At 38.7% G+C, this 26,187-nt stretch overlaps 1 protein-coding gene across 1 annotated transcript in view; it reads left to right on the top strand.

The window, feature by feature from the left end:
• LOC126183883 (serine/threonine-protein kinase D1) overlaps positions 1 to 26,187 on the top strand; it is a 222,842-nt gene that overhangs the window by 160,462 nt on the left and 36,193 nt on the right. The window contains exons 15-16 of the mRNA XM_049926192.1: positions 1,988 to 2,171; positions 4,281 to 4,463. Coding sequence (XP_049782149.1) covers positions 1,988 to 2,171; positions 4,281 to 4,463 — 367 coding nt within the window. The remainder of the gene's footprint in view (positions 1 to 1,987; positions 2,172 to 4,280; positions 4,464 to 26,187) is intronic.

Genomic DNA, 26,187 nt, shown 5'->3' with positions numbered 1-26,187 from the left:
TGGATGGCTGTGCTGTAATCTACTTCCTACTTTGCAGATTTTTGACTAAATATTGCCACTGTGCTACACTCTCTAGCTGTCGTGGCTTCCCCTCTATGGAGGTATCATTGGTATGAGAAATTTCTCTCACAAAGCATGAAAAAAATTATGAAAAATACTCCACATACAGTCAAGGGACATTGAAGTATGACTTTGTTTTACGATAGAGGAGGAAAGTATGTTTGTGCCAGTGTACCACAATCAAGGAAGGACACAATTCATTTGAAGTTGCAGGAAGAATCTTCATCCATTTTGTTGTCTTCTCTAAGCTACACAACAGTTTTCTAAACTTTGAAATTGATTAGAAAGGCATCCTAAAAATTCCAGTGCTCTGTGTTAACCTACTCCACTCTGAAAGAAACAAACTGCTTTCAGTGTTTTATGAGACAGATTAGATAGGAACTTTTATTGAATTAACATTAAAAAGAAAGGGATGCCCTTCAGCAAATGTATTTTTCCCAAGGCATATACGAGAAAACTAAAGCAAAACTTAAGAATCTGCTTGTAATGTGTAAGAAACACGTGATTGTGCAGTAAATCATGAGTATGAAACAATTTGTTAAGCCATGAAACTGTGCGTGACGCATTGCCTGATCCGCATTTTGAAGAGGACTCTGATGCTGTTATTAGGTTTCTTTGGATTAGATTGTTAGTTTACAGTTATACTGTTAATTCAGTCTTTGATTTGCAATGTATCATGTTTATTTCGAAGCAATAGGGTTGGAATTGTCATCCAATAAGTCTGATTTATATTTGGTATATATAAAATCAGTATGTCTTGCTAATTCCAGAACAACGAATAGGCAATTGACACACTGCCCTGCTCAACATGAAGGAGTATGGTGATGAATCTCATCTCCTAATATTAGTAAATGTGGTAACAATAAATTAGATAAAAATCAGTTTGTTAAATTACCATAATTAACTTTGGAGTGATGAAACATTTAATCACCTGTATCTCAGAATTAGTAAAATGCACACTCATTATTTTGTCATAATGGGGACAATAAGTTTAACATGGATGGACTCTTATCTTTTTAACAGGAAGTAGATGATCACATTCTTAACAACTGCACAGGAGTAAAATTAAACTCATGTGTGGACTTCTGTCAGTTTCGATGATGGTCCCACCCCTGTTTGTAACTTAAAGAAGATATCTTCAAAATACCTAACAGATTGTTCAGAAACATTAACGTTTCCTGATAACAAGTCTCTTTAATCAAAGGTGCGAACTTGACTATATCTGAGACGGCAGTTGTTAATATACCTATAAAAGTTTTCCAGCAAAAAATTTCAGTTTCAATCTATTGAAGACACCATTGGAAAACACGTGGTAGAATAGAAACACTGTAATGAATAGAAATAAATAAACATCATACAGTGGAGGCATAAGTTCTGTAGAACACAAAGATGGAGGTATACTTACATACATACATGCATGCATACGAAGCTGGGCAACGCTAGAATTATGGTAGACTGAGATAAGCCTCATATATTGCATTGGATTGCACTATGTGTAAAAGTCCTTGATGGTCTACTGGGCAGAAATCTGAAGTGGAGGCAGAGTACTACTTGTAAGCTGATCAAGTAGTTCATTGTGACATCTTATTGTTACCCTGCAGAACAATTTTTTTGCATACTTTCACACTTGAATACCCTGTGGAATTATTTTCTGTGCTAATGATACTAAAATGAATGAAAAAGACATTATTCTGCAAATAAACTGATAGTGATGTTATGTAGATAGGATTTCTCCACATCTGGCAAATGACTCTATAGATAATTCAGAAGTTTGGCTGTTAAATTCCATAACATTTACTTTGTAATAATATTTATGGTAATAATAATAATAAGCTGTAATGTAGAGGAACCTTGTGCTTTAAGTTGTGCTGTAGAAAGAAATTATCTTAAAAGGGATAGTGAGGACTTCTGTTGTTGTCATTTACAGATACTTATAGCCCTGAAACATCTCCATAGCAAAAATATTGTACATTGTGATCTCAAGCCAGAGAATGTGTTGCTCAGCTCTGACTCTGAGTTTCCTCAGGTGAAATTGTGTGACTTTGGCTATGCGCGCATAATTGGTGAGAAGTCATTTAGAAGATCTGTGGTCGGTACTCCTGCCTATCTAGGTAAGAATATTTCATAATAATATTAAGAGTGATTAACATTTTCCATAATATAGGTCATTAATTGATGGGATTCCTCACTTTATTTCCTCTCTTTCAACATGTGGAGCACAAGCACTCATCACTGCTATTGTCATGATTCATGAACAGTCCAGACAGTTTACTTATAATTTTCAGAGTCAGTCTCCAGACCACATCTCCATCTAGGCCAGGGCTGGCCACAGTGTGCCAAACCACACATGAGCCACATGTGTGGGCTGAAGCTCGGACTGTCTCAGCTTTGTTCATCCTTCTCGAAGGTACATGGTGCAGCCCAACATTTTATTTAGAATTGCGGTGTGGCATTTTTCAACTGGCACAACTCACTTCAGTTCTGCAAAATCACAATGTCAGTGCTGTTCAGCCTTTGCTATTTGTTTGTGGTATGGAGAACAGTCACAGATCCAGCGGCTACTTGCACAAAAAGATGCAGTCTAGCAATCAATCTCCACTAGCTTTTAAAAATAAATGGAAGCAAAAATTAGAGTGTCCATAGTAGATTGCAGACCTCACATTTTAGGTGATCCTGACTGCACACTGTTCAGAGTAAGACATTGCAAGATGAGAAACAATTTATTTTTGATTTGAGGGAGATGAATGTAAAAAGAAAATTGCATTGTAGAAGAGAGAAATTCTGACACAGTCCGTTTCTTTAAATTCACTGCCATTTTTAAAAAATGTGAACTTTGAAGAAAGACAAATCCTTTTACATTTAAACTGTCCAGGATGTCTTCATTGTTTTCCTCAGGTAGAGATTCCACCCTCACATACAAGTTCCACATCTCCATAATGAGGCTACAAAAGTGCTACAATATGTCAATCAACACGTGTGTAAAAGATTTTTTTCCCATTATGAAAATAAATAAGTCATAATTACATTGCAACCTGATTACGAAAGTATGTGAAATAGTCTGCTTCTGTCCATATGCTGACAGTTTCTACCAGATAAAAATTATATTATGTCTTCAGTGCGCCAAAATAATTAAATAATATTAAAAATTTGTTTCTTTGTGATCTGTTTTGTTGAGAAATACGAAACCTAGCCATATGTTGTGTGAATGCATTGCCATTTAAATACAGCATGTTCACAGTTTCCTCCTCTTCCACCGTCTCCTGCTCAGACAGCATGGTGTGACGTGGCATGGTATGGCGGTGGGGGAGGTGTGCAGCCAGGCTGGGTGTTATGACACAGAAGCCAGAGCATGGATCATGAGCCAAATTCTTGGTGTTTCTAATCTAAACCATTAGACCAGTACAAGATTCCTACTGTATCCTAAAGCTCAGCATTTTGTTATTACTGACAATATGCTTTCAAGTTTCCAGCCAAATGGATGATTCTGGTTTAGTGCAAAAGCTGTTAACCTCACTGGTAGCATGAGAAAACCTCTGAACTTACTTTTATGATTACTTCTTATGTTAGTTCATTGTAAAATACGGTGTTCATGCTAATATCAGCTATTGATTCTGTCAATGTGTTAGTGACATATAATAAATGAAAATATGGTCTGTAGTAGGCTGTAATGTCACGGCTTGCTACAGACCATGTTTTCTTTTATTAAGAATTTAGAGGCTGTGGACACCCACAAAAACGAAGTTGTTAGTGACATGTTATGTCACCAAGATTTTTTTATTTGCTTATGGTGACACTTTAGTGATGGCCGTATTGACAACAACTCTGTATTGGGAGTCTATGACATATACTGCAAGGAATGCATATAAAGCTCCTTACAATGAAGCACATCAGTTTCAGATGTGACTTTACGCATCTTTCATCACATTATAAGTGTAATCAGGAACACTTGCGTAGACATTCTGTTAAGACCTTCATAAGATGAGCCTTTGTGTGTTGACCACCAGAGCTTCTCTTGAGTTTTTCGCCCAATGATTGTTCAGTGGTTTTTCTGACATTTCATCATCAGGAGTTGTAGATGCTGCCAAAGGTTGATAAATAAGCCTTTTCCATTTCAAAAATATTACCTTACAATGGAAGTTTACTTGTTCGTACAATTTCTCTCAGATTTTAATGTCATATGAATACTCTTTATTAACAATTATATTTTTGCTATCTTTCAGCACCTGAAGTCCTTCGTAACAAAGGATACAATCGATCATTAGATATGTGGAGTGTTGGTGTTATTGTTTACGTAAGCCTTAGTGGAACATTTCCTTTCAATGAAGATGAAGATATCAATGAACAGATACAAAATGCTGCCTTTATGTATCCAGCTATACCTTGGAAGGAAATTTCATCAGAAGGTCCGTGTTAATTAGCTTTTATAGTGCTTTCTTGTTCTGTAGAATACTGTTTTGCAAAAGTTGGGAAAGCTTACAATTTATGCAATACTGATTTGACAGTGCTGTACTGGGAATAACATTCAGGTTTGCTTTAACTGACGAAAGTTCTTTGTACTTACTTTGTCCTGTGTGCTCATTCTTTATAATTTTGTTCTGTGTAATCATTGTTTGCGGATCTCTCTTATGCATGGGCCAGGTGGTGGTATTATATGTTTGCTGGATGTGTATCAAAAGATAACTACATGACTTGCCTGTGAAGTTCAAGAACCTATAGCTTAACATGGACTATGAACCAAGGTTAAACTTAATATTTTTTGCATATAAAAATCTTCGCTTGAGGAAAAAGAAACAAGAAGTTATACAAAAATGCCAGGATTGTCTAAGGGTTTAACTCCATTTTTATTGGTGATGTCAACTGCTAGACTATTATTGTGTTGAATAACAATTACTTCCCTTTGTTTCAAAATAAATTTGAAACTGCTGTATTTGATGATGTAATTTGATTGATTTTGAAGTTTTGATGCCTTCATCATTAGGCACATGTTGTGACAATCAGATTGTTGTGTACCTGCAAATTATTGGGTTGATGGATAATTTCTTAGCATTTTTCCATAAATTTAATAAACAGAACAAACACACATAACAGAAACTTTCACCATTTACAACAGTCTGACAGTGCTGGAGTAACTTCTCGATTCTGTGACTTTTCAAGTATTTTTGCGATTGCTTTAGGGTTTTATGTAGCTGCTGGCTCGCTCCTTGTAGTTGAAGCTGAGTCAGAACACTTCATGAGATCTGTCACCCGACGTAACATTTAATCTTTTTCTTTTAGTCTGGTTGCCGTAGGTGATTCTCTTGAAGTAGCGATCCTGCCAATCAGTGCCTCTGAAATTCCATGTACAGCCGAGAAAAGGCTTAACTTCCTCACTTCAGCACCTGTTATTGGAGCAAAAGAAGAAAACTTCTACTGATATCACGAAAAAGCACATCCACTACTTTCCTTTTACAAACATATATTTTCTTGATGCATGTACAGATCATAACATGCTGCATGCACCTCAAAGACTCAACATGACAATCCAGATTACAATATATTTCATTTGTCACAAAACCCACCCTGTCTTTTGTTTTTGTTCTTGGAGAGTGTGGTTGCTCTTGGACCATGAAGCCACTGCCAAGCCGCGACACCAAAATGTAAAAAGCCCTACCCACAGCAAGTGGAGCCGTTTATTTATCATCACATCTTGCCATTTTCTCATATTCCTCACCTTCCGTTTAAAGTCTGAATAGAACAAACAGCCGCGTACAGTGTATGTTCTGGGACTTCTCTTTCCTTGTAACAACGAAAATAATCAATTTTTGACAATATGATGTAATTGGATGGATAAAAAATCTGTCCACCAAGTGGCAGCAGGAGAACACACTGCTTGGTGAGTACATTTTTTATCTATCCAATTACTTCTTATTCCCAACTTAATATTATTCTGTTACAACTAAGGAGTGTGAAATGTCGTTTGCATAAACAGCATGTAATACATCATATTCTCACTTAAAGAAAAGAGGTTGAGACCTCTCACAATCTCAAAAAACAACTATAAACAACCTAATTACTTAAGCACTTGATATTATTTTCTCCTTTAAAAAGGAACAAAAGTTCATTTTGCATACGTCTTTTCAGTTTTGTTGTTTCATTTTAGGTAAATTGTGTTTAACAGTGTTAGTCTACTTTGTGTATCTTCATCTTATGTACTTCACACCCTGTGTGATGCAAGAAACTGTCCTGTAATGATTATGTATAGCAAGATGTCACTTTAAAATATATAATGATCCACTTAAATCAACTTCTTCACCTTCCTTCTGGTTTCTATATTTGTTTAGCAATGCATGCACTCAAGCCAGTATACATGAGAGTTCATTCTTATATATGTACATACCTGTTACTCTTTCTCACATTACTGTTACCAGAGGAGTTGCTTCTCGGGTATATGCCTTCTATTCAGTCTCTGGAGTCAAATCTCAGTACAAGCTTGAGTCCACAAGCATGGAACATTCCTGCTCCAACCGTTTTTGTCTCTACTATCAGGTAAGTCGATTTGATTGTAGAACTACTTTGGAGAAAACTTTCATATCGTGACCACCAGTCGTTATACAGCTTCATACTTCTGTATTCACTGCACTTACATTCCTTCTACGGGCAGTCACTGTGTCAAATCTCTATACCATTCTAGATGTTGGTATACTCTTATTTCGATAATAATAATAATAATAATAATAATAATAATAATAATAATAATAACAATAAATGGTACAGGTCATTCCTCCCACAGATTCACCAGACGAAGGTATATGCCATTCCTCCTATGGATCCACCCCTTTTCCTCTTGTACACCTTATCCTCTATTTGGGTATGCTCCATCTCAGCTTCATCAGTAAACACAGTTACTAGCTCACTTTTTCTATCTTTTGTCACTCTCCCATAATTGCTTTCTGTTGATCTTACGTGATTGCTGTCAATCAAAATATCTGAACTCCTCCCTTCTAAAAAGATTTTATTCCAGGTATTTCTTGTGAATACACTAGGATAGCATTAGCACTTTGTGTCCTGGTATTAAAATTTTTTCCTCATGGACCTGCTCCTTGTTGAATACTAGCTATCTAACCTTCTTATTCTCCTGTTAATTTATAAGGTCTTGCTTCTTATTCGACTACGCGTATTGGAATGCCATGATTTGCATTGGGGGATGACAAGCATGAAGACATTGCCCTGGCAGTACATCTACTGGCCCAGAACTGATGCTAGCTTTGAACACTTGTGCTGCTCCTGCCATGCCTGCTCCCTCAATAAGTTGGCACCTGTGCAATGTTTCTCGCCATGTGTCTGCTCTGACCACCTATGGAAGTGGGTTCACATTGAGTTTTTGTCTTTCCTTCCGTGTCCTACCTGGACTCTTCTCCCCTACAGTGTGTGGCGTGACAACCATGTGCTGCTTACTTAACTCTAAAAAATCCTGTTAGTCTATTGTCATCATTACATTTGAAGTACCTGCCAGTGCAATCCTACTGTTGTAGGTTGTAAACTCTGCTATACAGGGTGTTACAAAAAGGTACGGCCAAACTTTCAGGAAACATTCCTCACTTACAAAGAAAGAAAATATGTTATGTGGACATGTGTCCGGAAACGCTTACTTTCCATGATAGAGCTCATTTTACTACTTCTCTTCCAATCACATTAATCATGGAATGGAAACACACAGCAACAGAATGTACCAGCGAGGATACATGCATCCACCCTCTGTTGCATGGAGAATGGCGTATTGTATCACAGCCGTCCACAATACGAGCACGAAGAGTCTCTACATTTGGTACCGGGGTTGTGTAGACAAGAGCTTTCAAATGCCCCCATAAATGAAAGTCAAGAGGGTTGAGGTCAGAAGAGCATGGGGCCATGGAATTGGTCCGCCTGTACCAATCCATCGGTCACCGAATCTGTTGTTGAGAAGCGTACGAACATTTCGACTTAAATGTGCAGGAGCTCCATCGTGCATGAACCACATGTTGTGTCGTACATGTTCTAACAGCACAGGTAGAGTATCCCATATGAAATCATGATAACATGCTCCATTGAGCATAGGTGGAAGAACATGGGGTCCAATCAAGACATCACCAACAATGCCTGCCCAAACGTTCACAGAAAATCTGTGTTGATGACGTGATTGCACAATTGCGTGTGGATTCTCGTCAGCCCACACATGTTGATTGCGAAAATTTACAATTTGATCTCGTTGGAATGAAGCCTCATCCGTAAAGAGAACATTTGTACTGAAATGAGGATTGACACATTGTTGGATGAACCATTCGCAGAAGTGTACCCGTGGAGGCCAATCAGCTGCTGATAGTGCCTGCACCCGCTGTACATGGTACAGAAACAACTGGTTCTCCCGTAGCACTCTCCATTCAGTGACGTGGTCAACATTACCTTGTACAGCAGCAACTTCTCTGACGCTGACATTAGGGTTATGGTTCACTGCACGAAGAATTGCCTCGTCCATTGCAGGTGTCCTTGTCGTTCTAGGTCTTCCCCAGTCGCGAGTTATAGGCTGGAATGTTCCATGCTCCCTAAGATGCCGATCAATTGCTTCGAACGGCTTCCTGTCAGGACACCTTCGTTCTGGAAACCTGTCTCGATACAAACGTACCGCGCCATGGCTATTGCCCCGTGCTAATCCATACATCAAATGGGCATCTGCCAACTCCGCATTTGTAAACGTTGCACTGACTGCAAAACCACGTTCGTGATGAACACTAACCTGTTGATGCTATGTATTGATGTGCCTGATGTTAGTACTGTAGAGCAATGAGTCACATGTCAACACAAGCACCGAAGTCAACATTACCTTCCTTCAGTTGAGCCAACTGGCGGTGAATCGAGGAAGTACAGTACATACTAACGAAACTAAAATGAGCTCTAACATGGAAATTAAGCGTTTCTGGACACATGTCCACATAACATCTTACACACGTCCACATAACATCTTTTCTTTATTTGTGTGTGAGGAATGTTTCCTGAAAGTTTGGCCGTACCTTTTTGTAACACCCTGTATAGACTGTACAAAGAAGAGATCCTATGATAGGAACTGACAGAGGGAAGACAGGAAGTAAGAAAAGGAAATAGAGAGACAGGTATGTTAGAATCAAAGAATGTATTCCTGTACCACCCCCCACCCCGGGGACCCCATATGCTAAGGTACTACACCATGGCACCGTAGGGAGAAGTCGTTTTGCATTCACTACAGAACAGACTTGCTACAGCTTCTCCGTCACAGACACCCCAAAAATTGATCCTAACAAACCCTTATGAAATGCAATGGAATAGGCAAGTATACCCATGGAAATCATCGTCAGTGATCAGTATAATTTCTGTAGTCGGTCCACACTCGGTGATATCACTACCCATGAGTGACCTTCCCTAATAAGATTCAAATACAAACCCAGCAATTCTGTTCTTCTTTCTTTATGTTTAAAGAATGTAAAAAATCAATAACATCTTATTCTAAATTCTAGACTATTTATCTTACTATATTCGTAGCTAATGCCTGGATCTTGTGATTTAAAGCATTTCTCTGCTAATTTCATAGTACTATAACTATCATATGATAATAGAGCTAAAATCTTTCTTATTCTTGGCTTTCCTTCTACTAAGTGTCCATTGCAAATCTTCAAAATTTTCATTGAAATGTTAATTTATAATTAAGTTTATTAACTAAGCTCATGGCTATCCTTGTAAATGTATTATTATTGAATAAACACCAGACACCATGGGTACAGGTGTTGCGGTCAGCCTTCCACCCCCACCCCATTGTATTTTTGGAAAATATGGTGGTATGAGGTATAATATTAATAAAAGATAATAGAATGGTCTTAGTTAAAGAAGATAGAAAATGTTCCAAGAAAACTAAGATAGAAATGCGGAAACAATTTAACATGGATGGCCGGTGGTTGTCAATGAACTGAATTCACAAAGGGCGCTAATCTCCTGGAGCCTTAAATCTTTTAATCATATCTATAGTGTATAATCCTTTATCTTGCCCTATATCAGGATCTATTATATACACTACTTTCGTTATGTGACATATTCTGAACTTTAAAAGGTCCACTGTAACTCTTATTTCTTTAAATTTGAGCTATGCTGAAAATCTCGTAATAATACCAAATCATTTATTTGTAAGTTTGATGCAATAGCCTTATCACTAAAAGTTCTGACTCTTGCCCCCCTGCCCCCCCCCCCCCCCCCCCCCCTCCTCCCAAATTCTCTTATATCTTCTCTTGCAACTTTTCCATGTCAACAGCCGGCAAATTCGGCCAGGTACAGAATTTTAACAAAGGTTTCATTCATAATTTGTACAGGAGCATAAACCTATTGACATATGCGGTAATTCATTAAGGATTACTTGAAATTTCAGCTCTAGTTGTGTCCAGGTAGTATGCCTGATAGAAGAGTACATTTTAGACATTCATTCTAATTCCATCATAACACTTTTGCAAGGATTAGTTTGTGGACTACACTTGGATATAGTTATGTGTTTTACCCCATCCCAAGCCAAGAATTACTTAAAATTATGGCTAATAAATTGTAGGCCATTAGCAGTTAATAGGCATCATGGTTTTTCCCATATCTTGAAAATACTCTTGAAAACAATGCATTACTGTATTCGTATTCTCTTGCTTAATGGGATAAAGTTTAACATACTTTCACCAACATTCGACCAATGCCATTATATAATTTTCTCCGCTACCTGTAGGTAATTGGCCACAGAAGTCTGCTGCTGTTAAATCGTTCAAACCTTTTGGAATAATCAGATATAGTTTATAGTGTACATAACTATTATCCTCTAACAAGTTGACAGGTGGTACTTGATCTCAACACAGTAACTATCTTCTGACTCATATTCTTGAAATAATAAAATTTACACATGTGTTTAAACACTTCCTTGTTCCATAATGACTATATCCTTTGTGTATAACCTGTATCAGATGTGTTTCTGCACTACATGGACTACATAGTCTCCATCTTGATTGATCTGATGGTGCTTTCAAAAATAACACATCATTTGTCATCATCCAGTCAGAATTTTCTGACTGGGGTTACGATAATTCTTTACAGTTGTTTAACTTTCTCTCTCCCTTTGGAATAATTCCACCACGATTCCGTACTCTGGTGCATCATCTGTGACCAACTTAAATGGCTCATTCGTTACAAGATGACTGAGAGTAGGGCATCTAGCAGTTTAATATTTGCAAATGCCTCCGCTGAACTCTCATATCATGATCGTTGCTTTAAAAGATGTAATAACCATGGATCGTTCAGTACTTATCCCTGAATATATTGATGGTAGAATCCCACTAATCCTAAAAAAGAATGCAATTGTTTTAGATTTTGAGGTTCCAGGCACTCCTGTATAGCTCTTATTCTGGGTGGGTATGGTTTTATGCCCTTAACCCCAATTAAATGTCCCAAAAAATTTGATTCCTCCCTCGCAAAATGTGATTTTGACAATTTTATGGTCACCTCCTTTTAATTCAGCCTTTGTAAAGTTCCCATGAGTAAATGACAATGGTCTTTTGAAGTTTGCAATACTAACAAAATGTCATCTATATATATATATATAATGAGTTCTTGCAACAGTTCTTTACCTACACTTCATTTGAACGCCTATCTGAAAACAGACACCGAAATACTCTAAATTGGCAAGATTTTCCATCAAGTAAAAATGAGGTAAATTTTTTAGAGTCATCTTGTAGCTTGATCTGCCAATAACCATTTGTGAGATCCATGGAGCTGAAATATTTGGCCTGTACAAATTTGGTTAATAATTCCTGTGTACTAACGGGTCTGTCTCTTTTCAGTTTCTATTTGTTTGTTTATTGTACGAGCATCCAACACCAAACGAACCTCTCCTGGAGCCTTCTTCGCTACAAATGGATTATTGTATACATTCAAACTTTGTCTGACAATTTGATTCTCTTATCATTTTATTGATTTCCTCGTGAACAGCTGCTCTCGTCCTTGTAGGTACTGGATATGGTTTACAGAAGAGATGATTTGAATCCTTTATCTTAAATTTACATATGTAATTTCCTGTAATGCCTGGTTTGTCAGAAATTATATCACTGTATTTAATTAGAATTTTGTATAACTTGTTTTTGTTCTGCAGTTAACATTGTTGATTCATAAGCTTTGTTAAATATTAGCCTTTCACTAGTTAGTATGTCATTTGCCATTTCATCTTGCAAAACTAACTGAGCAGTCACAGTTAAATGTATTTTCGCATTTAATGTGAGAGTTGAACGTATATCAGCATCTGACTTAAATGGGATTTCTCCACTGCTTCCATTGAAATTACAAAATAAGGTCTTGGTATCAAAATTTACAACTACTTTATACTTTAACAACCAATCCAAACCGAGCAACATAGATAAATTTATATTCGACACTATTAATAAAGTTTGCAAAAATTCATGTTCTCCTTTGGTGATAGGTATTCTCGTTTCATGCTTCACAGGCTTACCATTGGTTCCAGTAAAACCTACTAAATATACTCCTGTGACCAGTAACAATGGAAATGCAGATTTGGTTTTCATAGTATGTACTAGTTCTTGTGAAATTAATGGTACTTCACTAACCAAATCAACATAAACATTTATGGGTTTTCTGTAAATTGTCCCAGTTACTGTGGGTTTCAATTAATATCCCCATTTCTCTTTCTTCTTCTTCTTCTTCTTCTTCTTCTTCCTCCTCCTCCTCCTCCTCCAGTAACCATTCTCTTGTAGCTGTATTATGGGTAAAGGAAACAACCTTTTCTATGTATGGGCCTAATAGCTGTTCATTACATTCTGGATTGTGGTCCCTGTTCCAGTAAATTCTGTGTTTTCCATAACTATTATAGGGTAATGCAATGTAATCATTGTATTCTCTGCTCCTCTTTGATTTCCCTGTGTTCTGTTCTCACTACTAGCTGCTATTTCAGGCACAAATATTTGTGAAGATATATTGCTGTTTTGACACTCTTTATTGTGTTGGGGGTAGGAAATGTTTTGCCCAGTCACAGGTGTATTCCTATTTTTGTTTTCTCTTCATACTTGGTGTAAATTAGTATTTCGTTTCTTAAAGAACTAGTTTGGGAATCATTTATTATGCATGCTATTACTTCCCCTGTTATCCTCTGGCATATGTTGATTCCTTTCTTTGTTCAGTGTATCTAATCCCTCAACACAAGTTAATAAATCATTAACCTCATCCAGCCTCTATACCACACTTCTTTTTGTACATAATATGACAACCTTCGTATCAATATTTTCACCAAATAGGACCCCCTTATTAGCTTATCTGAATATTTAGAACGAGTATACTTTTTAAAACTTCCCAAAAGTTATTATGGTATTTCAGGTCAAATAACTCTGATGCAAATTTCTCTTGTGTGCTAATAGACCAATATTTTGTCCTAAATTTCTCCTTAAAATCCTTCTAAGACAAAAATTCCTCAGAATGACCAGTACCCCATTCTGTGGCATCATCTATCAAATAACTCAAGGCAAAACCTATCTTTTTGCTGTCCTCTCAGGTTTTTGGTAAAGATTTGGTGGTATGAACTTCCCCATCAAGTTTGAATTTTGGAAATTGATTTGATAAATTCATTTTACTTCCCAATTGTAACTCCTCTAATAAACTGTTCAATAACCCACCCTTAACATTCTCTCGACGACATCAAGAGACAGTGTGGTGCAAGACTCACACGTCTCTCAATTCAGTTAACTTGCCCTTTGTGTGTAGCTGATCCTCTTCTCTGGTTAATCTGCTATGTCGATCTCCTGAAAGCTTCTTCTCCGAAGATATGGTGCTGGTTAAATAAATTTACTAACTACTTTTGTATTCTTGAAATAATTTGTGTACTTGTGGAATACTTTTCAGTTCAATCACAATAAATTTTCAACGTTCATAAACAATAACTTCGGCAAGCTAACTCATTCTTTGAACATTAGAATCATTTACACTTCTTCAAAATAGCTTACATGTGTCTCGCTTCAATCATAACCAAGACATAAGAGTAATTTGAGAATCAGTAGTCTCAGACGAGGATAATGGAATGTAGTCGAATTAAGTCGGGTGATGCTGAGGGTATTAGATTAGGAAATAAGACACTTAAAGTAGTAAAGGAGTTTTGCTATTTGGGGAGCAAAATAACTGATGATGGTCGAAGTAGAGAGGATATAAAATGTAGACTGGCAATGGCAAGGAAAGCGTTTCTGAAGAAGAGAAATTTGTTAACATAGAGTATAGATTTAAGTGTCAGGAAGTAATTTCTGAAAGTATTTGTATGGAGTGTAGCCATGTATGGAAGTGAAACATGGACGGTAAATAGTTTGGACAAGAAGAGAATAGAAGCTTTTGAAATGTGGTGCTACAGAAGAATGCTGAAGATTAGATGGGTAGATCACATAACTAATGAGGAAGTATTGAATAGGATTGGGGAGAAGAGAAGTTTGTGGCACAACTTGACCAGAAGAAGGGATCGGTTGGTAGGACATGTTCTGAGGCATCAAGGGATCACCAATTTAGTATTGGAAGGCAGCGTGGAGGGTAAAAATCGCAGGGGGAGACCAAGAGATGAATACACTAAGCAGATTCAGAAGGATGTAGGTTGCAGTAAGTACTGGGAGATGAAGAAGCTTGCACAGGATAGAGTAGCATGGAGAGCTGCATCAAACCAGTCTCAGGACTGAAGACAACAACAACAACATAGTCTCAGACGAGTCCAATTCATAAGTGTCCTTAGGAACCTGCTTTCAACTGTCCACTAGTCTTTTTACAATCATCACAGACATTAAAGACCACAGAATACTACATAACTTTTCTTGTTCTTCTTTGCCTGTACACAAAACTCTGTGGACCCTTCAGCAAGTACTTGTCTGCTGCTGTTTGGCCACCGTGTCCATCTTTTTCCTTGTGGCTGTTATTTTTGACCTGCACATACAAATAAACAATGTGCAGTTGGCTGATTCATTTCTCCTACTCATATCTAAAATATTGGGTGTTCGGAACGATGAAAGGCTGAGTGATTCTAGAATTTCCTCCGAAATTCTCAAAGCACTTCATATTCCCTCCCTTAAATCAAACACGGGATATTTTTAAAATCATTAGGTAAACTCATATCACATACAATTTTAACAGTATACATTCCAACACAACTCTTTTTACTTATTTAGAGTAAACTTTAACTAACTTTTCCTTCATTCTACTCTTACACTAAGTTGACATCAAACTCAATATTTAATGGTACTTTGATAAGTTTTCCTGATATTTGGGATTCATTAGGACTGTCTCAATTTCCAATCGTAAACTGCCGGTGTCACAGACCCTTAATTATGGTTGCTCTTCACACTACCATTCTGTACTGTTTTTCTTTTTCTTTCTTTCTTTAGTACCTATCCATTTCATTATCTACAGTCTCTCGTAGTCTGGAGGAACTCTGGGCAAATAAACATACAACCTGACACTGCTAGTAGAATAGACAATTCAAACTTAACAGAATAATTTCTGCAAAATGTTGTGACTTTTGTCTCAATACTGCTCTTTTCCTTTTAGGCATAGTACCTATACCTTACCTACAAGTTGACTCTATGAATGCTCTTCCTCCTCCTGTTTTGGTAGGTATGCCCCTTTTAACTTCCTAATCCGTGGTACAGGTCAATCCCCTTCTTGGTGCCCCTGTCCACACAGTATAGGTCAGCCTCTCTTGGGTCTGCCTTTCTGCCCATTTCATCAAATAAATGCTGGGTGCACCCTCCTTCTCCTTCCTGAGAAGGCTTCATAGTTCAACACCCCAGTATACATCTTTATGTACACCATAATTAAATATTATCTGGTAAAATTAAAATCTATTTCACACTTCATACTCACTCTTTAATACCTCACTTCATATCATAGAGTCCTCCTTTACTCAACAACTTCTACGTTTCCAGCATACATCGTGCCTACATCCATTATTCAATATATTTTATGCTTACTTACTCCTTATATATATATATTTATTTAAAAAGAAAGATGATGAGACTTACCAAACAAAAGCGCTGGCAGGTCGATAGACACACAAACAAACACAAACATACACACAAAATTCTAGCTTTCGCAACCAACGGTTGCCTTGTCAGGAAAGAGGGAAGGAGAAGACTCTTTGCCTTTACAAATGTCTGCTTGTGTCTGTGTATATGCGGATGGATATGTGTGTGTGTGCGAGTGTATACCTGTCCTTTTTTCCGCTCCCGGGATTGGAATGACTCCTTACCCTCTCCCTTAAAACCCAAATCCTTTTGTCTTTCCCTCTCCTTCCCTCTTTCCTGACGAGGCAACCATTGGTTGCGAAAGCTAGAATTTTGTGTGTATGTTTGTGTTTGTTTGTGTGTCTATCGATCTGCCAGCGCTTTTGTTTGGTAAGTCTCATCATCTTTCATTTTAGATATATTTTTCCCACGTGGAATGTTTCCCTCTTATTATATATATATATATATATATATATATATATATATATATATATATATATATATATATATATATTTAAAAAGAAAGATGATGAGACTTACCAAACAAAAGCGCTGGCAGGTCGATAGACACACAAACATACACACAAAATCTAGCTTTCGCAACCAACGGTTGCCTCGTCAGGAAAGAGGGAAGGAGAAGGAAAGACAAAAGGATATGGGTTTTAAGGGAGAGGGTAAGGAGTCATTCCAATCCCGGGAGCGGAAAGACTTACCTTAGGGGGAAAAAAGGACAGGTATACACTCGCACACACACACATATCCATCCACACATACAAGACACAAGCAGACATATATATATATATATATATATATATATATATATACACACACATATATATATATATATATATATATATATATATATACCTAAAAACAAAGATGATGTGACTTACCAAATGAAAGTGCTGGCAGGTCGACAGACACACAAACGAACACAAACATACACACAAAATCCAAGCTTTCGCAACAAACTGTTGCCTCATCAGGAAAGAGGGAAGGAGAGGGAAAGACGAAAGGATGTGGGTTTTAAGGGAGAGGGTAAGGAGTCATTCCAGTCCCGGGAGCGGAAAGACTTACCTTAGGGGGAAAAAAGGACGGGTATACACTCGCACACACACACATATCCATCCATATATATATATATATATATATATATATATATATATATATATATAATAGAAGGAAACATTCCACGTAGGAAAAATATACCTAAAAACAAAGATGATGTGACTTACCAAATGAAGGTGCTGGCAGGTCGACAGACACACAAACATACACACAAAATTCTAGCTTTCGCAACAAACTGTTGCCTCATCAGGAAAGAGGGAAGGAGAGGGAAAGACGAAAGGATGTAGGTTTTAAGGGAGAGGGTAAGGAGTCATTCCAGTCCCGGGAGCGGAAAGACTTACCTTGGGGGTAAAAAAGGACGGGTATACACTCGCGCACACACACACACACACATATCCATCCACACATATACCATATATGTGCTTAAGTGTGTTTGTGTATCCTGATTCTTCGGCCGACTTCTGTGAAATAAGTTGAAGGTTATAATGAACCACGGAAATTGAGAAGGACTTCAGCGATTGAAGTATAGGCATATGGAAAGAGGGAACGATAGATAGGTACTCAATAGAGAAGTAAGAAAAGAAAATGTAGAGACAGTTGCTAAGATCGAAGAAGTAAAAGAAGATAGCCCCAAAGACAGAAAACCCTTCCACCCCACCCCCTCCCCCACCCTCCCTTTACCTAGGATCCCTACTTCGCCGGTACTTGAGTGAGAAGCTGGAGGAGGTGTGATGTTAAACGACTCCTACAGAATGGACATTCTCACCTTCACCTTTGAAGCCCCCAAAGAAAAATCTTAGCAACCCCTATGGAACAGCAATTGGTGAAGAATCAGTCACAATTGTCTGTGATGGTTGTGTGAAAGGTGTGATGTGTGTGTAGTGTTAGTCATGCTTTTACTTACACTACACACCCCTTTCAAAATCGATACAAACCCTCCCCATTTATACTACATTACATAAAAGGTATAAAATATTCTATAAAAATAGAAAATTATACACACTACTTACAATCAAATCAATCAAATATTTGTCAAGTTATTCAGTTCATGTCGCCTCCACATCACTATATCTCAATAGTACCATCATATTATATTGTCTCTCCCCCCCCTCTCTCTCTCTCTCTCTCTCTCTCTCTCTCTCTCTCTCTCTCTCTCTCTTTATCTGTCGCCGTTCATCAATACCTCTACACACAGGTTTGTATGGAAAAACTGGTGAAGAAATTACATACAAAGACTAATTTAGGCAAAAATAAAAACCTAAATATACTTGGATGGTGGAAAAGACTGGCTGGTGAAACGCATTTGTATTATATCTTACAAAGGGTAAAAAAATTGTGTGTTATGTAATGTTTCATACAAATTTCCATCTTCTATTAATCTGATATTTCTTGGTAACTCTCAAAGAACAGCTTAGGCAAAACTGAGACCTAACTATACTCTGATACTGGGATTAGAGATCGTCGCTGACTAGAGCGGAGTGCATGGGTGACTTAAATACTCAAGGGCTTCTTCTAACTCTATGTTGATGGCGGGATTTAACACTAACTAGAGTGGAGCGCATGGGTAACTTAAATACTCAAAAACTTCTTCTAAATCTACTTTGATGGCGGGATTTAAGACTGTTGCTAACTAGAGCGGAGCGTGTGGTTGACTTACATCTACACCAGGCTGTAATTGTTATGGATGTAACTGCAGATGTATCACATCGGAATCCAACTGCTTTTAGAGAGCATATTATGAAAACACTTAGAGATTCTTCAGTACTGACTCGACGTAACAACACAATTTATTCAGTTGATTACATAACGTGGACCAGAAGCATATGTAACACCTAGGAGGCCACGAATAGTGATACGATCATTTATTGCTATTATTACAAGAAGCAGTATGGCCTTGATATTAGTGATTTGCAGCAGCCATTGCTTGTCAGTCAAGTAAAGACAAGGATGGAGAAGCAATAGGACCATAGGATAGTATAAGAATCCAAGAATAAATTATAGTGTAGTTTCAGATTTAAAGGGAATTCGGTGCAGGAAAAGTAATCTTGGAAGGAACACTGAAAACAACTCGGGAGCCGGCAGTTGTCACTCCGCCTGTTAACCCAGAACGTTAATATCTAAAATATCAGATGTTTGAAACGGTGGAAGGCCGAGTGATTCTAGAATTTCCTCCAAATTTCTCGAAGCACTACACCACTGTTATTTACACTTGCCTTCTTATGGATTTCCAGCTTAGTACTCTCAGTAGCCTCCCATAGTCTTGTTAACTCTTTTTTGTGTTCTTCATTACTTCCCTTAGAAACAGTGTTAGTATGAAGAAATTCTACTTTCTCTTGTACAGTAGAGTTTACAAATTCGTGTAATCATTCCTCCAAATTAGATAGCATTTCATGTGTGTTAACCATTTCTCTAAACACTTTGAACTGTCCTAAAGTAGTTACATGCTTGTTTGCCTCTGAGATTTGCTCTTTAATGTGGCTGAACTCTCTAACAACAAATTGATCTACTTTGTTAATTTTACCATCTAATTCATTGAATTGCTTTTTTACTTACTTGCGGACTAAATCGCATTGGCTACTGAGCTCATCCTTCAACTCCTGAGGCAACTGGGTCAAAGTACTTGCAATGTTAATTCCTTTTTGACGTGTTCTGCTATCTCTAATTTTAGTTCTTCTTTCGTATTTTCTACCTTGACTGACAATTCATTACTTTTAGATTCTACTTTGTCAAATAATTTCTAAAAATTAGAATTCATTTTGCCAGACATTTGCCGCAAAAGACGTGTAATCCATTATGGGGCCTCTGCGGCCATTCTTCTTGTGATGACTGGCATACAATTCAAATATTCGCTATTATGTACCCTCTATTACTGCACAGTTTTCTTAAATGTGATAACACTGAAACACTGTGTCATTGTTTAGACGAAAAAAGTTTTCAAAGTGGGTTTCTGTATTTTCTGAATAGCTCACTCATTCTGATGATCTGCACTGTCTCATCATGTAGCTGTTTTTAATCTGCCAGGATTTTTCAAGATAACTTCTATTCATATCATGATTTCTACTCATATCATGAAAAAGCACGTCCACTACTTTCCTTTTAAAAACATATATTTTCTTGACTGGGTGTACAGATTATTAGTGACTTGTGAATTTGAGTAGAACACAACTTTTCATATTACATGTGCCTCGAAGGCTGAACATGTTAATCCAGATTACAATATATTTCATTTGTCACAAAACCATCCTGTCTTTGGTTTTTGTTCTTGGAGAGTGTGGTTGCTCTTCGACTGTCGAGCCACCGCCAAACCGCAACACCAAAATGTAAAAGGTCCTGCCCACAGCAGGTGGAGCCATGTATTTGTCATCACATCTTGCCATTTTCTCGTATTCCACACCTCCCATTTAATGTCTGCATATATGAAAACAAACACCCATTCACAGTATACGAGGTCTGTTCAAAAAAAAATTTGAACATTTGTAATTTCACACCAATGGTGTATTGGAGTGACATGTGCTTGGCATCCCTGCACACGCCTGTTTGTAATGTGTAACTGTTGGAAGTTTCATTGTTGTATATCTGTCAGTTCTTGTTTAGTGCCATATTGAGTAGAATGTTGTGTCACATTGTTTGTGAATTTAGAGATGGCAGAGTTAGAGGACCATAATGTCTGCATTGAATGTTGTGTGAAGCTCAAGAAAACCTTTGCAGAGGCACATCAAATGATGCTGGAAGGCTACAATGATGAGTGACTATGTTGTACTTGGTGTTACAAATGGTTCACACTGTTTAAAGTTGGCTGGATGGAAGCTAAAGATGACACTTGTTCAGGGCCCCATTCAAAGTCTATCAACGACGCTCATGTCAGGAACATTTATGAAATTGTATGTGCCAATTGAAGACTGACTGAATGAGTGATTGCAGAAGAATGTAATGTATGAGTTAGATTATATCATTAAATCCTGACACAGCATCTCAGAATGCATTTTGTTGCTGCCAAGTTCGTCCCACGGCTCATGAGTCAAGACCAGAAAGACCTTCACCTCACAATCTGTGAAGAGCTTTTGGATCACACAAATGAGAATGAGATGTTCCATGAGAGACTCCTAACAGGTGATGAGATGTGAGTCTTTGGTTATGGTGTTGAAACATCTTCACAGTATGTCAGGAAAGGTTCTCCAAGACTAAAAAACACTCCTCAGGTAAGGCCAAATGTCAAATCCATGCTGATAGTTTTCTTCAACTTTGAAGGACTAGTTCATCATGAATTGGTGTCAAAGGGACAAACTGTTAATCAATGGTACCATTGTGTTGCGATGCCCGCAAAAAAAATTTGAGAAGGAAACTGCCTGAAATTTGGCGAGACAGTTCGTGGCTCTTGCATCACAACAACACACCCACACATTCGTCCTGTTGGTGCATGACAGTTGCACAAAAAATGAAATCACTGTGCTGCCTCAACCTCTGTGTGCTCCAGACCTGACCCTGTGGACTTTTCTTGATTTCCCAAGTTGAAAACCCCATTGAAAGGATGAATATTTGCAACAATAGAAGAGATAAAAGAAATTTTGCAGACAGCGCTTACCAAGACCACTTCCACAAGTGGAAATCCAATTGGAAACAGCGTATTAATTGTGGAGGAGAGTATTTCAAAGGAGACCATGCACAATAAGTAAAAGGTAAGCATAGGAAAAGTTTGTGGACAAAGCTCAGGATTTTTTTGAATAGACCTCGTATGTTCCACAATTTACTCCCTACTTAATATTATTCTGTCACGATCATCTTTCCTTGTACTACACTAGAAGTGTAAAATGTTGTTTGCCCAAGCAGAATGGAACATTTCAGACTGTAAAAATCATATGTTTTTGGGGTGAAGAACTCACTGAGCCATGTTCGGAGCGCATTTTCATCTGGCAAGGTAGCTCCATGAAGGTTGGTCGGTAGAGATCTGAAAACGTGAAAATACACTCCTGGAAATGGAAAAAAGAACACATTGACACCGGTGTGTCAGACCCACCATACTTGCTCCGGACACTGCGAGAGGGCTGTACAAGCAATGATCACACGCACGGCACAGCGGACACACCAGGAACCGCGGTGTTGGCCGTCGAATGGCGCTAGCTGCGCAGCATTTGTGCACCGCCGCCGTCAGTGTCAGCCAGTTTGCCGTGGCATACGGAGCTCCATCGCAGTCTTTAACACTGGTAGCATGCCGCGACAGCGTGGACGTGAACCGTGTGTGCAGTTGACGGACTTTGAGCGAGGGCGTATAGTGGGCATGCGGGAGGCCGGGTGGACGTACCGCCGAATTGCTCAACACGTGGGGCGTGAGGTCTCCACAGTACATCGATGTTGTCGCCAGTGGTCGGCGGAAGGTGCACGTGCCCGTCGACCTGGGACCGGACCGCAGCGACACACGGATGCACGCCACGACCGTAGGATCCTACGCAGTGCCGTAGGGGACCGCACCGCCACTTCCCAGCAAATTAGGGACACTGTTGCTCCTGGGGTATCAGCGAGGACCATTCGCAACCGTCTCCATGAAGCTGGGCTACGGTCCCGCACACCGTTAGGCCGTCTTCCGCTCACGCCCCAACATCGTGCAGCCCGCCTCCAGTGGTGTCGCGACAGGCGTGAATGGAGGGACGAATGGAGACGTGTCGTCTTCAGCGATGAGAGTCGCTTCTGCCTTGGTGCCAATGATGGTCGTATGCGTGTTTGGCGCCGTGCAGGTGAGCGCCACAATCAGGACTGCATATGACCGAGGCACACAGGGCCAACACCCGGCATCATGGTGTGGGGAGCGATCTCCTACACTGGCCGTACACCACTGGTGATCGTCGAGGGGACACTGAATAGTGCACGGTACATCCAAACCGTCATCGAACCCATCGTTCTACCATTCCTAGACCGGCAAGGGAACTTGCTGTTCCAACAGGACAATGCACGTCTGCATGTATCCCGTGCCACCCAACGTGCTCTAGAAGGTGTAAGTCAACTACCCTGGCCAGCAAGATCTCCGGATCTGTCCCCCATTGAGCATGTTTGGGACTGGATGAAGCGTCGTCTCACGCGGTCTGCACGTCCAGCACGAACGCTGGTCCAACTGAGGCGCCAGGTGGAAATGGCATGGCAAGCCGTTCCACAGGACTACATCCAGCATCTCTACGATCGTCTCCATGGGAGAATAGCAGCCTGCATTGCTGCGAAAGGTGGCTATACACTGTACTAGTGCCGACATTGTGCATGCTCTGTTGCCTGTGTCTATGTGCCTGTGGTTCTGTCAGTGTGATCATGTGATGTATCTGACCCCAGGAATGTGTCAATAAAGTTTCCCCTTCCTGGGACAATGAATTCACGGTGTTCATATTTCAATTTCCAGGAGTGTATGATGGCACAAGATCAGGTGAATAAGGTGGGTGTGGAATGACTTTCCAGACCAACTCTTGTAGAGTGTTTTTGTCAGACTAGTAGAATGTGGGTAGGCTTATTGTGAAAGAGCATCACTTCCTGCAGTCTTCCTGGTCATTGTTCTTGGATTGCATCTGCAAGATGTCTCAACTGTTGACAATAAATGTCACCAGTGATGATTGCACCTCAGGCAAGCAGTTCATAGTACACTACACAACCATGGAGTGAGGTGGCACAGTGGTTAGCACACCGGACTTGCATTTGGGAGGACGACGGTTCAAACCCAAGTCCTGCCGTCCTGATTTAAGTATTTCTTGATTTCCCTAAATCATTTCAGGAAAATGCTGGGATGGTTCCTTTGAACGGACATGCCGACTTCCTACCCCATCCTCCCCTAATCCGCTGAGACCGATGACCTTACTGTTTCGTCCCCTACTGCAAATCAACCAACCACAACGTCACTGTTCCACCACATGCAAAACTTTATCTTTTCTGAATGCATGGAGGTCTTCGTTTGGGCTCAACAATCCTTTCTTTTCCTTATGTTAGTGTAGAGACACCTTTTTGCATCACCAGTAATGATACAGAACAGGAATAGTTGGCGTTGTTCATGAGCCAGATATGCAAACATATATGTACTTATGGTCACCCACTGATTTTTGTTATTTTGGCTTGGAGCATGTGGTACCCATACACTCAATTTTTTGAACCTTCCTCATGGTATGCAAATGTCACATGATGTTGGAATGACAGTTCATCACATTTGCCATTTCTCGAGTACACTGACATGGATCATAGTGGATTTATGCATTTAAATGATCTTTGTCAAACCCCGAAAGTCTTCCTGAACGTAGAGAGTAACTAATGACAAAACAAATGTCTTTAAATTAGAAAACCATCTTCTTCCCATGCTCTGTACAGTGGCATTATCCTGTTACACAGTGAAATGTTTCTTGGTGCCTCCACTGCTGTCACCCCATTGTTGAATGTAAACAGAAGAATATGTCAGAAATGTTCCAATTCCTCCATGTGACTCTCCGTTTTCTAGTTTTCTCAGCTCCACTCACTATCTCCAGATGACAAAATAGTGGTATGATAATTCAAATAGCAACAGTGAACTACAAATAAAACATGACAAATGGTAAATAACCCCATAGCAAACAGAATACCAATATGCAAAACAATACTGCTGTGAACTTATGCACCAACCTAATATATATCTGCATAATCTTCTAATGCTATCATGTGTAGCTACTACACCTTATCTGGTAACATCAACCAAAATACCAACCGATTATCATGGATAGTAATATACAAAATATATATGTGTAGCTCCAACTTTTTAATTGCATAATTTCAGCATTGTCCCCAGAATGCGTTGTTGTCCCCCTGCTTCTGAGTTAAGTGGAAGGATTGAACCAGATATTGCCAAGATTTTTTGACATGCTAGGCTGCGACTTCCTTGACTTGAGCCATAGTGTTAACAGTTTTGATGCTAGCTACTTAGAAGAATATTGTGGCTAGGAAAAAGTCCATGTGTGCTGTTTTTTAAAGAGTTATTGGCGCATACATAATTGATGTATCTTCAAAAGTAATACATACTAAAAAACAATCAAGTTTCAAGATTTATTTTTCTTATTTACGTTAGTTCATTGATAGATTACAAATTTGAAAACAACAATGACAGAAAGTATGATTATCCTCTCAAGGGAAAAAGTGCAAGGTAAGTGTTTGATAATTTCTTCCTTTTGAGCTTCCAAAAATTTCTTGCTCACTCATCAAATGTGATGTATTTGTAGCAGAATTTCAGCAGACTGTGAAACCTACAAATTACTTCATTGTACCATGTTGGTTCAGTCATTCATGACAGCAGCTGTTACATTCGGTAAGGTTTCTTTCAAAATAATTCTTAGAAATTGATAACAGAATGCAGCACCAGCCAAGGGGCAGATCATGGTGCATATGTACACTGTTCTCCCATGAAAGGAGTGCAGTTTTCGGACAATAGATGGTTCAAGTGTCAAGAAAATATTGGTTCAAACTATACTCCGGCTTAGTCTTTTTAGATTAGATTAGATTAGTACTTGTTCCATAGATCATGAATATGACACTTCGTAATGATGTGGAACGTGTCATGTTACTAAAAGGTGTCTGTACAAGATATTACATTACACAAAATATTACATGACACCTAATATTTTTAATTTTTTTGTGGGGGTTGGGATATTACCCACTTACTGTATGCAAAAATCCTTCTAATGAGTAGAAGGAGTTGCCATTAGGAAATTCTTTTAATTTCCTTCTAAATGCTGTATGGCCATCTGTCAGACTTTTGATGCTATTAGATAAGTGACCAAAAGTTGCAACCAAACTATGCTCGAGCCTGGTCTCCAAAGTGTCAAAAACTGTAGAGTTCCCCTACAATTAAACCATATACAGACCATATAACGCAAGATGGCAGCAAGCGAGTGAGGTGGTATTAAGCAGTATGACTATTCTGTATATTCAAGATTCATGTGAAAGTGCCTAGTGTCACATAAGCAATTCATTTTAAGAGTATGGTATGTGAATCTGCTCTTAAGATGACAAATCAGTGAACAATGCACAGCATCCC

This window comes from Schistocerca cancellata, chromosome 1 (assembly GCF_023864275.1).
Source record: "Schistocerca cancellata isolate TAMUIC-IGC-003103 chromosome 1, iqSchCanc2.1, whole genome shotgun sequence".
Taxonomy (NCBI): domain Eukaryota; kingdom Metazoa; phylum Arthropoda; class Insecta; order Orthoptera; family Acrididae; genus Schistocerca; species Schistocerca cancellata.
The sequence above is the reverse complement of the archived record's forward strand: the minus strand, read 5'-3'. Positions and strand labels throughout refer to the sequence as shown.